Raw genomic sequence first — 15253 nt, 5'->3', positions numbered from 1 at the left:
CTCCTTACTTTAGGTCTATTCAGATTTTTACGTTTGTTAACTGCTACTAAATTAGGACTTGCAGTATTTGGCCTTTCTTCAAAAGAGTCTGCAAACCCCCATAATTCAGCTGCGTTTTCCAAGTTGTGTTCGTTTTCATTTACGGTTAAGTTATTTTCCAACACACTTATATTCAAATATTCATTAGAAATATTATTATCAACGACGGCTAAGTTCTCGGAGTATTCATTATAAATATTATCAAAGTGTTCGACCACAGGTAAAAGATCGGTATAAACTGGTTCATCACTTTCAATACAGTTAACATCATCCAACTCGGAGCCACTATCATCAAAAAACTCGTCTTCGAGAACGCGGATTATATCTGCGTCATCCATAGTTTAAAATATATTATAAACTTGTGCCACGAATATAAAACGTGAAAAATAGTATACAGAATATTTAAGAATACAAAAACAGGACGCGTCTATAATATTTTATTATAATAAAATACAGCAATATAGTAAATAAACTGTAATGTTATCAAAAAGTAGGTACTTCCTCAATCATAATCACAATGTCACGAATATTATTTATTATCACGGCGCGGCGCGGCAATGCGCGGTCGAGAATCGAATAAACTGAAATATTGTAGGTTAATAATTATTCTTTAGAAAAATCCTAAAAATCGATATTATTTTTACTATCGATTAAGAAATGAATGAATATTATAGGAGAAATTCTGTATTTAATATCGATACTGGAAATCGAAAAACGCGTCTAACACGTGTTTCGTCTTTTATCAGTACAAATGACATGACGCGTTTGGCGCGTGATTCGTCTCAAACGTAATTCAATAACTATAAACCATCGTGTATTATAGTTAACTATAATGTCACGCGCTCGGTACGTGATTCGTCCGCAATGTTATTTTTTTAATACAAAACATCGTTTATATTACGCTAAAGTATAACACGCATCTGACGCGTGGTTCGTCCCCAAAGTGTTAAATAATAAGAATTGTATTAGGGTAATCACGTGGATATATTAAATTAGCATTATAAGTTAGAGTTGAGATTTGACATTATCAAAAATAATAATATTACCGTTTATAAGGATATAATAATTTTGGCATAACATGTGGTTAATTATGAATAATAATAATATGACAAGTCTTTTTAAAGAATATAATAAGTGGCGCATGGCAGTTACATAGTAATAATAATTTGGTGCATACTTTCCCGGCCCGCAGGGGGCCACACGCCATATCAATCATGGCGTGCCCTCGCAGGGTTGCCGGGAAAGCGTGCTGGGCTTGTTAAAAGCCGAAAACGGGGGGGACATTAGATTTTGTAGGGACCCGCGTCTTGCGACGCTTTCCTGGCGCACAGGTTATACGGAACATGGATTTCGCATAACCTGTGGCCTACGTGCTGGTAAAGGGGGGACAGGGGAAATAGAAACATATTACGACATTGACGTGACTGCATGGTTGTTGTGGCTGGAGCAATTTTCGGCCGCCGCCCGGGCCCTCGTGGCTGACTTTAGCCCATCATGGTGTTTGACTGCAGGTGTCGAAATATGTTTACGGCAGTTGGCATGTACTCGGATGAGGTCGGTTGTTGTGTGGATCAACCCGGTTGCCGCGTGGTCTGTGGGTTGGTCGTCGAACAGACGAGTGATTCGCAGTTGACCAGGCAGGTGAAAAAGCCGTGAGAAAAAGTATGTGGACCAGGCAGGTAGACAGTCGGTGAAAGAAAAAAAAATGATTTTTTGTGAATACGGAGACCCGGCGACGGCGGTGACTTGTTGCCGGCGGCGGAGCTTTCCGTTGTTGGTGGGGCAGGTCAGTGTCGTCGTTTCGTGGGATCTTACAAGATTTCGGGGTGTACAGTATAATTGCCTGCGGGCCGCACCGGCGGACGCGACGAAAGCGCTGGAGGCGACGGGCGGCGGACAACTGCGGCACGTCGGCGACGAACACTGCATGGTGAAGCCGGGAACGGGGAACATTAATTGCATAACACTGCGGTCATTTCTGCTAGTGATGGGCGATTCTTGAAAGTGAATCGATCTTATGAATCGATTTAAATCGAAAATAAAAGATCGATTCAAAAAAAGATCGGTGGCAAAAGATCGATCTTTTAAAAGATCGATTCTTAAAATAACGATTTTTTAAATCACTAGATGTCTAGATGGCGTGCTTTGAGTTGTTCTAACTCTCCCTTGGTGACACCCGGGTCACAACGATTTATATATAAGAGTATTCCAAACACTTTAATGCCAGCGTGAGAGCTCCCTTCCTTAGTCCCTCTTGATTTCGGAGCGAGTATACACTGGAAAGTGTTGAAGTCCTTAGGGCTACATCTATGCCAACGGAACTCACCACTTCAATGGACAGTGACAGTGTTCAATTGGTGGATAGCTGATCACAGGGGGGGAGGGATCCGCATATAATTTTTTATTTAATGAATTATTTTATTAATTATTATATTATATAATATAATTTATAATTTTATATTTTTTATAAATTTATATTTTTATAATTATTAATATAATTATATAATATTAATTATTTTATTTATTGAATAAATTACAAAATATAAAATGTTTTTAATTATCATAATATATGGTACGTATAATACCCACATAACACATCCAATCAGAAACACAAATATTTATCATGTATAATAATTTTCAAATACTTTATTGTTTGGTTATTAAGCACTTGTTAATAAAATCATAATTTGATTTAATTATTTTACTAGGTAAGTAATTATTAACTTAAGAGGTATATTCAATTTTCAAAATTGATTTTAATTTACTAGCAAGTGAACTCAGTTCCTGAAGTCCCTATAGAGTATATACAAATAGAGGTCTCGGTAAATAATTACAACATAAAGTATACACTTTTTCACAATATCATTGTAATATATTATATACAAAACTGTAGGCAGTACAAAATATATACATATTTACAAATAATTTATACAAAATAAAGTATACAGTATACACTTTTTCACAATATCATTATAATATATATTATATACAAAACTGTAGGCAGTACAGATATACATATTTACAAATAATTTATACAAAATAATTACAACATATTTACAATAAATTCATCATTTTAAATGCCAGTCATCTAAATTTAGTGAACTTAAAAATAAAAGTTGCTGCAATTTTTCCCCACTTAATCTATTTCTTTTAGCATTCATTATATTACCTGCCTTGGAAAATAATCGTTCAGAAGGAACTGATGTTGCGATAAGTGACAAGTAAGGCTCAGCAATTTTAGCTATGTTAGGATACATCATTTTATGGACATCCCAAAATTTAATAATATTTTCATTTATAGGTATTGTTGGTTGATTTAAAAAATGTTTCAAATCAGTTGGCATGCGCTCATTGTTGTCTTCAGAATTTTCCGAGGCTTTTTTTGAGACCAATTCGTTATGAAAAGACCACAAACTATCAGCTGTTTCGGTATCATCATCACTAGACTCTTTATTTGAGCTACTAGAACTAGTTTTTAAATCTGAAAGTTTCGCGCGAATTGTGCGAATAGCTTTAGAGGATGCTAATGGGTTATTAGAATGTAGCGTTTTAAACCTAGGGTCCAAAATGGTAGCAATTGTAAGGTTTTGGATTTCCTCCATCCTACCGAACCGTCGATTTGAATTGTCCAATAGGGCATATTTTAATTGTAAAGCAATAGGATTAATAACATTTATTTGTTCGCATTTTTTTATGAGGCAGTGAATCAAGGGAATTACAGTGCTGCCGGTAATATAATTCTCCCCACATAATTCTCTGGTTGCCACTTCAAAAGGCTTAAGGACAAGATTTATTTCCCTGGCAATATCAATATCTGTTGCAGATAACATTGAGGGTCCTTGAGGATTGTTAATTAATATTGACGCAATATGGTTCGAACATAATAAAAAAACGATCAATCATATAAAATATAGAATTCCACCTGGTAGGTACTGATTGTTTAAGTTTAAATTCACATATTTTTCTAAGTTCATCACTGGCTTTGACAGAATGTTTGAAAAATGTAACAATAGTTTTGATTTTGGATATAATATTTTGAACATCAGAAATTTCATTTAAAGGTCTTTGAGTTACAAGATTTAAAGTATGCGCGAAACATGGTAAATGTTTATTACTGCCAAATGTGGTTTTTACAGCTGCCAATATATTTGCACCATTATCAGTAACAACAGTTACTACTTGATCTTTACAGATCCTCCATTCTGTAAGCAGTTTTTCAAACCACTCACTTATATGACTCGAAGTATGGGTTTCGCCAAGTTCTAATACACCAATTGTTATATTTTCCAAATTAAGTTTTGACATATTTAAAAAGTGAACCGTCATACCCAGGAAACTATTGGTATTTATTACATCTGTCCAAATATCAGCAGTAATAGACATAAACTGAATACTTGCTAATTTAGATTTCATTAAGGATGACAACACATCATATTTACCTTGTAGTAATTTAGTAACAGTTTTCCTGGATGGAATTTTATACATCGGCGCTGCTTTACTCATGCAGTAGATGAAACCAGGTTTTTGAGTGGTTGATAAAGGCATATTGTCTTTGGCTATCATATATACAATTGCATCAGTGATTGCTTGGGATTTGGAACCTCCAACTAAAACAAATAAGGCAATTTCAAATAATATTATATTTTTAATTCAAAACAAATTATTCTTACCATCATACGATCTAATATCTGAGAATAAATCATAAATTTTCGGCTGCTTCAGACTCTGAGAGCTACACACTGATGGTGAAGGTGTTGATGCACTTAAAATGGAATCAGAAAACTCAGAAGCAGAACACTCAGAACCAACATCGATACTTTTAGAATTAGAAGATTGGCATGAACTGGTACTGATCGAAGATCGAGGACGAGAAACGTTTTGTAGTGTTGGTTGCGTATTGTTAGCCTTAATTATAATTAAAATTTTAGTTTTGATTTATTTTAGTAATTATCTATTAATCAAACTTACAGTTACAACAATTTTATTTGCCATACTAGCAAAATTAGTCTCCGCCGTCTCTTCAGGGTCATCAACATTTTCGTCTGTTTCATGGATGCTTGTAGTTGTAGAATGCATGGAAATTGAATGTCTGGACATCTTAGACATCTTGTCAACATTGATAGACGGATGTTTTCGTTTAATATGGTTTTTCAAGTTTGTAGTATTGCCACTGGTCTTGACGTTTTGTTTACACAATTTACAAACGCCACCGTCGGTGGATTTGTCATAAAAATTCCAGAGCACACTTTTATATTTTGACGACATTTTAATGAAACGAATATCGAAACTGTAAACTTGGCGGTTATGCTTATGATCTGAATTATTAGCGATATGTTTAAAAAAAAAAACGATCTGAATTATTAGCGATGTGTTTAAAAAAAAACGAACTGAATTATTAGCGATGTGTTTAAAAAAAACGATCTGAATTATTAGCGATGTGTTTAAAAAAAACAAACGATCTAAATTATTAGCGAAATGTGAAATTGTGAAAGAAAACTTTACAATAATACAATTTAACATTAAAAATTTTTAGTTTTTACACGTGTGTGTCGAGGGAACGGCCAAGAAACACGTTTTCTTAGAGCAGTTCAGACTGTTCAGAGCGTTCGGGCACAGACGACGATAGGTGCAATATGCAATTGGTGCATTCGCAGTATTCGCACGGATAGAAAAAACGGTAGTGACCGGCCGCGGAGCTTGTGGTGGACGACGTTGTCGACGTTGTCGTCGCGGCGGCCAGGTCGAGCGCGGAGGGGAGCGACGCCACTTACAATGTTGCCAATCTTGAGCCGTCTCTGTAACGGAGATTGTGGTGGCCACACTTTTATAGTTCTATTATCCAAACATAACATTCGATTCCGATTCGATCTTCACAAAAATGAATCGATCTTTTAAAATATCGGGGACCAGGAGATCGATCCAAAAAATCGATTAATCGCATGAAAAAGATCGATCTTTTAAAAGATCGATTCAGATCGCCCATCACTAATTTCTGCATTAGCGCGCGATAATCATAATAATTTATCAATAAGGTACGCTCATTAGTGGCAATATGGGCACAGGTATGTTTGTGATATAATAATATTAGTGCAAAAAATGCTGTGACGTTACAATATGTTATATTATAAACCGTATTTTTGCACGATGTAGTTGGTCGACGTTTACAAACGCAGCCAAAATTTGACGCCGTGAGCCGATTTCTACGTTCAACGTGCCACATTTGGAAGTTGGCTTGTTCCCTTGATCGTTCTTCAATGGCTAACCGTTCACTTTTGTCCAACTGTAATGCATTTATAAAATTTTCTTTATATTTTTCTAATACTTCTTTTGAAATATTATCTTCCGGTAATGGTTCAGCTAAACCATAATGTTGATCCGGGCCATTATTACACCTTCTCTGAATTTCTAGAGAAAAGAAGTTTTTTAGATTTTGGTTGGCGTCTTTTCTTTTCACTAGCTCTAAGGAATTTTTTTCCAATTTCCCCTGTAGAAAAAAATTCAAATTTTGTATAAATGTTATGTAGCATGAATAAAGTTATAGTAATAATATTGTACTATATTATGTAATGAATCAAAAATAAGCTTGCGCGTTGCTATTGATGAAACTTTGCCTTATAATAATGTATTAACCTAGATATTATGGTTAAGTACTTTCAATTAATAATAATTGGTGAAGCTAGAAGTAGCTACTATCCTAACTCTACTATTATTACAGATTTAAGTATATATATTATTACGATTAATACAGGTCGTGAGTATTTGGATTTATTAAGATTATTTAAATTAACTAGGATGCCTGAGTCTGCGCATCGTGAATATATTTACCTATGATACGCTGATACTTTATTATTTACCAGATGTATTAATATAATTTCTTACCTGGACTGTGTCGAAGTTGTTTGATTGAAGCGAGATTATAGAGATTTTGATTTTTAAAAGGTATTGAATAGAATGAATTTAAAACACTTAATATTTTGATTTTTAAGGAATTATAACAGTAACAACTTCCGTCAATTAAGCAGCAATGGTCCGTGAATGGAGAGTATAGCGATCAACTCAATAAGTCGGTATAAGAGATATATGACAGGCTAGAATGATGTTAGCAGACTGGTTGTATCATGTTAAGAGGGCTCTATTTATAATATTGACCCTTGGTGCTTGTTGACAGATTTGTTATGTTATTGTCGTTTATTATCAAGGTACATAAGTAAAAAGTGCGTGTTTTTAGTAATGTACATTTTGTCATATGGCTTATGGTATATATATATATGTATAGGTGTAAATAGATTTAATAATAATTTTATATAATATTAAGGTTCATGGGTACAGATATGTTATTATAAAGATTGTAATATTAGTGTGTTAGATATAGTAATGATATTTGATTAATGACAAGTATAAGTGTTGTTAGTTATTATTATTAATAAGTATAATTTTGATTGTTATAATGGGGTACAAAGATGTGTTATGGCTTATGATTAACATAATTGAAATGATGATATTCGTAATATTATGAATATCATTACAATTATACCTACATAATAATGCGTGTAATTTAAAATATCATGATTAGAGTACGGATTTTGAAGGCATTTGCCTTTTTTTTCTATTGCTTTAAAACGAAGCTATATCAGCTACAAATTCGATTTATACTACTATACTACTATGCTACTATGCACGAAATTTTATTTTGCTTTTTTTGCGTTTTTTTTTTTTTATATTTATGCTTTTTTGGGCATTTTTGGTACATTTTTCAAAATGTGATCTAAATAAACGTATTTGAAATTTTAATTTTAATTTTTATATTAAATTATATGTTTTCTAAGGTAATAGCTGGCTCAATCAATTTTATCTCGTTATGTTTGATTTATGGATATATTTATTGATGTAATATTTTAAATACGTATATAGTAGATTATTTTATCTTGAAACGACATTAAACACAAAAATATGCTCTTGCTCGGGAAATTATCTACTCTTCTATAATATATTTCAATACCTTTTTTTTTTTTAATAATAATTTAATGAACTAATAAATAATTTTAATATTTTTTTTTTTAATAAATATTGTTTTAAAAACATATTTTCAATGCTTTAAAAGCTTTTTTGGAAGATTTAGACAGGTTTATTGCTTTAAAATCCTTACTCTAATCATGATCATTATATTTAGTGGGTGCTTCAAATTGTTTAAAATAATAATTAATGTATATTATTCACCTGGACTTATTTCATTGACTATATTTTTATGCATCAACCGAAGGAATTGTCCACCCGAGTTGGTTGATATAACCGCAGCTTCAACTCGAGCATTATACGAATTTCTTTGTGAATAATTTATTCCTTTAGCCACTAAATGTTTATTAATTACACTATTGAATTGTTCACACACATCATTGTCAACATTCATTAGTAAACTATCAACATTTGCGACTAAGCGAGATATTATTTGTGATACATCGCTTACAAGCCCTGATCGTTCGGCATCTTCAATCATATTTTGTTCATTTGGTAGCGGACCCTTACAAAAGTTTGATTCACATCGATCATGGGCACCCATAATGTGTCGAAAACTGTTTTTTATATCTTGCCGTAGTCCTTAAATAATATTATATTATAGGTATTATATTATAATACGATTATAATGTGTAGATTTATGATGTAATAAAAAAAAAAATATTAAATAACTATAATTACTAACTATAAATAACTAACTTGCCTACTGATTTTTGGTAATCTGTTTGCTCTAGTAAACTATTGCGATACTCAATCGCCTTAGTTATTGAAAATCTAAATCGTAACATATTTGATTTTATATGATTTCTCAATGAAATCGGGTACTTAGTATTTAATGCCATAGCTCTTAATTTTGTTCCATAGTTTCGCAATAAATGGTTGCGGCATTCTATTTTTATTACTTGTAGTCTAGGGCCATAAGGAATTATGTCAGCTAGTCTTTTTGTAACGCTTGAGTCTCCGTCTCCTATAGAATTTAATTTTAATTTAATTTATTTAGAATTAACTAAACTAAAATTAAATAGGTAGTTGAAAAAATATGCACGATTTAAAAACGTAGTGTATCTTACATACCTATTAGCTTATTGTATTTTAGACCGTGCATTTCTATACTCTGTTTAAAACCACCAGCAATACCATCAGCTTCCATACAAGTAGCACCCTTTTTCCAATTTAAAAAACATGTGTGTTCAGGTGGATCTAATTTTTTGTTTTTCGCCCTCTGGCAAATTACACAATATCGATTTCTAATGCCAACAAACAAAATTTTTTTTGATCTATAACCAATTATTGTTGCCTGAAATTATAAATATGTAAAATTAAAATTTATTAAATTAGTATTTGTACATTTCTTACCACTCCAGATAATGCATCATATTTAGTCTTGTAACTTCGCTTAGACCATTGTTCATCTGCGACAACCGTACACATGTGAATTCCGTCAATGTTTACTGATACAGCTTCTATTGCCAAACGACGTTCTTCGTCACCAGCATTTTTCATTTGAGCTTCTGTGACATCATGAATTCTTTTATTGATAAATTCTTAAACTGATAAAAAACTACATGATGCCATACATGGAATATCCATTGTCGCACACAATTCAGACAATTGCGTAGGTAAATCCAATTCCAGCTGATATGGATCCACTAACAGCGGCTTCGTTAATTGGTAAACAGTTTTCCGGTTTTGATTTTTCTGAGTCAATGGACATAATAATATTACAAATATCACATTTAAACTTAAAAGTTGATCTTAATCCATGTTTTTTTTTCCGAAATAAACGTCATGTTTAAAAATGAACCAAATCAAATAGCCCTTTGTGATAACTATTTTTAATTTGATAAAAAACGTAATTCATATCTACTATTCGTCTACCAGAACTTTCATACTCAATATTCTGATTACTAGTTATAGATTGTTCAGCTACTAAATCAGATTCTTCAATACTCAAATCATTATTCTTAAGTCCAGTATATTATCTAGGTTCATTTACAGTAAAAGATACAAGTGATACAACTACATATAATATACTTAGTGAAATATAACAAATTAAAATCATAATCATTATTTGAAAACCTCAGTAGACTTATACATAATAAATAATAAAATAAATCTTACCAACTATCATAAGATATCATACTAAAACTATGTATTAATTGATTATCTGTAACCTCTAAATTTAAATATTTAATTTCCCTAATCCTACCAGGGAAAACATTTTGAGGGAGGGCTGGTGCAAAAAAAAAAATATTTAAATTTTCCTTATTTATTGGTTATAATTTGTTTAAAGTTTATTGTATAAAAATCTGAAAAATCGTCCGTTATAGCTAATTTTATGTCTTTCCGAAAAATAAATAAGTATTTTAAAGGTAATTTGTATATCTTAAATAATATTGAAAATGCATTTAAAATAAACATCACGTGTAATGCACGATCATTTGTTTTAAAATCTAAATTATATTTATCTAATTTTTTTTTTTATAATATTTACTATTTAATGTATTAATATGTTCCTTAAAAAATGAAATAAACGAATTGTCAGGGCTTAGATTTAAATTCATATCACTCTTACTATTATAATTTAAATTAATTAACCTATTTTTATTTTTATTTCAATTTTTTGTTATTAAATTAAATTTTTTAGTAAGCTCATGTAAATACAGTTCATTGGATATGAATTTACGCTGTAAAACTATGTAAAATACTTTCTTCCAATAATTATTTCCAGAAAGAGCGTAATCATTTTCGCAGTCAATGAACGGGGATTCTCTGAGCATATTATTTTTAAAATATTCATGATTTTCATCTGATTCACCTATGTATAGTTGTTCATAGTAATCCCGCATACTCCTCTCCACGTCACATGAGCCAATTGTTAGTAATTCCATCACAACATTTTGTGGAATATGTTTGAAATAGTATTGCAAACATTCCTTGAGTTTAAACGGATACCTTTTCAGGTGATAATTTCTGCATAAAATTGCTCGACGTTTTTTACATTCAGCACACAAATTATTTAAATTACATTTTAACACTTCTGTATTGAATATTTTACTTTTTAGAATATTAAAAAAAGAATCATCCTTATGAATTGGTCGACCGCAATAGACGTTATACTTAAACATTTTATAAAATTTTTTTTACGAATACACAATAGGTAGCAATAATTCTATAAGTATAATATCACTAGTATATTGCAGTATAGTGAAGTAGAGTGCTTAAATACCGCTAATTCTAATGCAAATAACATTTTATAATCATATAGCTGTCATAACTAATATTATGTTAACAACATAATAGGAAATACATTAATAAATAAAGTTCAACAAATTTTGTTGAAATATTTTATCTAAAACTATATATTGACATTTGACAGTCTTAGATTTTCATGCTTTGTCTACACAGTGTAGTATGTAGTAAACATTGGTGTGAGGCAAGGGGCATGGTGTGGCAGTATAAATAAATGTAAAATTTTTTAAATTTCTTTTTCATATCATTTGTTTGTATAATTATTATTTGTAGTCTCAATGACAATGGGACGATTGAATTAAAAACTGATCATATATATTACTACCAGTCCGGGGACAAATGCACATTTCTTAACTGAAATTTTGATATTTCGTCACCCACTCAAAAAATTAGACAGAAATACAAACAAATAAACAATACATTATGATGAATCTTGTAGTAGGTGTGTGATATATGATATATATATATATGATAACATGTGTTCTATTTTAAATGCGGCACTGCATTGGTGTGCGCCGGGCCTTAGTCAAATGATACCTAGAATAGGTACTCAACTTAAAATTTATAGTATATTATTGCATAATAAAAAGTTTATAATATTACGTGGTGTAAAGAACCAACACTGAATCAAAAAGTTCTAACTAAATCAATAATGTATTTTTTTAGAATGAAAAGGTTCTAACCATAAGTAAATTATTTTTATTTTTAACACTTAGGACTACGGTTAATATTGAAAAAATTACGTTAGGGAAGAATGTCGTGTGTAACACGTGATACCGGATTATGAATTATAAACGGAGCAATATTATTTGAAAAATACGTTGGGGACGAATCACGTGCTAAACGCGATATGCTTATTATGCTAAATGTGGACGAATGATTTTTCCGCCATTATTCATCGTTATCCGGCGGCTTTTTTTAATTTTTCAAAAAATCACAATTTTGTAAATTGTTATCAGATTTTTTATTTTTTTTCTCATATAATTATCGAGGTGTTACTTTATACGCACATATACACCGAAAAAAAATCCTTGTTCATAATGATAAAAGCATATGAGTGACAATAATCTTGTAAACATAGGTCCAACAAATGTTTTTATCAAATCGATAATTATTAATTGTAAAATTTGTAATAACAAAACGATTGTCAAATCAATAGAATAAATTGTCATTACAACAAAAACATGCTGTTAATAAGTTATACAATTTTTGTTGTGGTGATATTACATTTGTCAAAACAATAATGTTATTTTATTGTTTAAATGGTATAATATTTTGCAGGGTGTTTAACTCCCCCCCTTCCCCATAAGTAGTAACTTCATAATCTCCTTCGCCATTTTATCAGCCACCTCTGTCTTACACCACAATATGGGGGCCATGTATCCCACCTCTTATTTACTCTCACCAGATTTTTTTAGCAATTTTATACTCTGTCAATCCATTTCATCTTTGATCTCCCTCTCTATTCCTTAATATTTATTTCCCTAGGTACTCTTAATTCCACTGAATCATATCTTCTCATAACATGACCGAACAATCACAACCAATTCTCCCTTATACTAATTTTGTCTACAATTTGTACCGCTCTTAACAACACCAAATCATATTTTTATTCTATCCTCCTTATTCGCTCATCCATACATCCAAATATAAATATAGAAAGTATAGAAATATTCAAAAGTAATAATTGTAAAATATTTTTAATCGAAATACAGGTACCAAATATTAACATCTGATTTGTAAATTATTTATACAGTGGTTTTTTAAATATTAATATTGTTAAAATATCAAAAGCAAAATAGTAAATTACATCTTGGTTAATTACTTAAATCTAATAAAATTTGTCCCAGCATTATGACTTGCCCAGACATTAATCAAAGCATATGTGTACAACTGTGCTCTGTGTGCAACTATGTCAAAAACTTACTTCACTTCAGAAGGAAACATAGCAACAATATAAGTCGCAATGCTGTCAGCAAGATTTATAGACATCGGTATTTTTTTAGTTATTACATAACTGATAATTGAATTAACTAACAACACACGTATGTTGTTATTCAATCTGCTGTTAACTTTAAAATAATCAATTATCATCTTTCCAGTCGAAGATGCATTTAATATTTCTCCTAAATTAAAAGTTACAGATGTAGAAGATAATTTTAAAGGTTGATGTGATTTTAAAGTTGATTTAATAGCTGTTGTTTCATTATGATTAGTTGTTTGTGAAAAACAAGTAACATCCTGCTGATCAAGAGACTTCTGCCAATTTTCAAGTTGGTGAGTAAAATGAACTTTGATACCGGTTGGATATGTTTTTAACATTTTAATAGCAAGGTCCCTTTTCAAGATTGCTAATATTTTTATATCAACCATTTCATCTATTTAATGAAAAATATTTCTTGGTAATACAAACAAAAGACCAATGTTATGGTACATAAAAAAAAAGGTTTACTTACCAATTAAGGTTTTAGATAGACACTCCAAATCCCATTTTTTCATATAAACATGCAACCAATTTTAATTGAAATATTAAAAATACTTGCTATATTCATCAAATCATCTGAATTATCATTATTATTTTCTATAACAATATTTTCACTTAAGTTGGCATTATTATCTTCACCAATCATATTTTCAAGCATTGTTAATTGTTTAATGTGATTATTTTCCATGTTACCAAGATCAAATTCAGCACTAAAATGATAATTATTAATAATAATTAATAATATTAATAAATATAAATATAATAATAATAATAAAATACATATAATAGGTATATTACCTAATATTATAATTAATAATATTAGTTTTAATAATGAAAAAAAAAAGTTTTAATAATGCAATTTGTTATTTACAGCTAAAAATATTTATAAATTATATACAATCAATAAAAAAAAGGTTATGAAAAATATTCTTTTAATCGAATCATTAATTTTCCAGATGAAATTTGAGAAATATTAATAGGTGGTCCACTAAAGTCATCTATTTCAAATATAACACAATTCTTAATTACATCTAGACTGCTGTCTACTTCATAAGCTTCAAGGTGCAAATGATAACCTGTTATTTTTACTTGTTTGGCTACTATGAAGACTTTATCAATAACATTACTTAAAACTATTAACTCTAAAATTTCAAATAAACATAATTCTTCAACAAATTTTGTTAAGTAATAACCTCTTTTATACAAAGTTCCTTTGTATTCTATTTGAGAATAACATTTTTAATCTGCTGTTGAAAGAGAAAGTATGCCAAACAAAGATTCTGAATATAAACTACAAATAGTATAATTTGAATTTACTATTGTCAACGTTGTTTCTGAGCGTAGAAAGTAGTGAGTTGAAGTTGTTGAAGGAAAAAGAAGAATACAAATCACGTGGAAGTGGATTTACACTGGAAAGTATAGATGGGTTATTGTTAGTGGTGTATAATTATTATACACCGATAGCTTGTTCGTCATTTATTCAGTTACCTGATAGGAAGGGTGCAACAATAAACCCACAAAACACGGATCAAAAATGTATCAAGTGGGCCATTCTCGCTAGGCATGTGGCAAATAATTTATCTGATAAATATAAATATTGTGTAGGAGAAAATTATTTTAAACACGTGGATAAATACAATTTCGACGGCATCACGTTCCCCACACCTTTATCGGACATTACTAAATTTGAGAAAAATAATAGAAATGTTTCTATTAATGTGTACGGACTTGAAAAAAAGTTCCAAATACCTAAAGTACCTAGGTTTGAGGTATACCCACTACGTGTACCTAGTCGATGAAGAAAAGAAGGATCATTTTGACCTGCTGTTAGTGGCGGACGGTGAGAATTCTCACTATGCGTATATTTCGAACTTTTCTCGGTTGATACGATCGCAAAAAACTAGACATGACTGTCGCGCTGTTTTTTGTAAGAGGTGTTTCACGAGCTTCGATAACCAGAATTTG

At 30.7% G+C, this 15253-nt stretch overlaps 2 protein-coding genes and 1 pseudogene across 3 annotated transcripts in view; 1 reads left to right on the top strand and 2 right to left on the bottom strand.

Moving 5' to 3' along the window:
- LOC107170766 (uncharacterized) overlaps window positions 1-15253 on the top strand; it is a 164172-nt gene that overhangs the window by 43453 nt on the left and 105466 nt on the right. The gene's annotated exons all lie outside the window — the stretch shown is intronic.
- On the bottom strand, window positions 3108-3869 carry LOC149058151 (E3 SUMO-protein ligase ZBED1-like). The gene has a single exon (XM_089218322.1). It carries the CDS (start codon window positions 3867-3869, stop codon window positions 3108-3110), a length of 762 nt encoding a protein of 253 aa, XP_089074448.1.
- On the bottom strand, window positions 3889-9842 carry LOC149058150 (uncharacterized; annotated as a pseudogene). The gene is made up of 10 exons (XR_016190075.1): window positions 9787-9842; window positions 9409-9711; window positions 9127-9349; window positions 8756-9019; window positions 8257-8634; window positions 6345-6523; window positions 6151-6227; window positions 5008-5354; window positions 4710-4944; window positions 3889-4646 (listed from the first exon to the last, which is right to left on the bottom strand). The product of XR_016190075.1 is annotated as an uncharacterized LOC149058150 (transcript).

The sequence above is a fragment of the Diuraphis noxia genome, unplaced genomic scaffold (genome assembly GCF_037042655.1).
Source record: "Diuraphis noxia isolate RWA-SAM2 unplaced genomic scaffold, SU_Dnox_SAM2 contig0002, whole genome shotgun sequence".
Classification (NCBI taxonomy): Eukaryota; Metazoa; Arthropoda; class Insecta; order Hemiptera; family Aphididae; genus Diuraphis; species Diuraphis noxia.
Note: the sequence above shows the minus strand (reverse complement) of the source record. Positions and strands in the feature narration are given on the sequence as shown.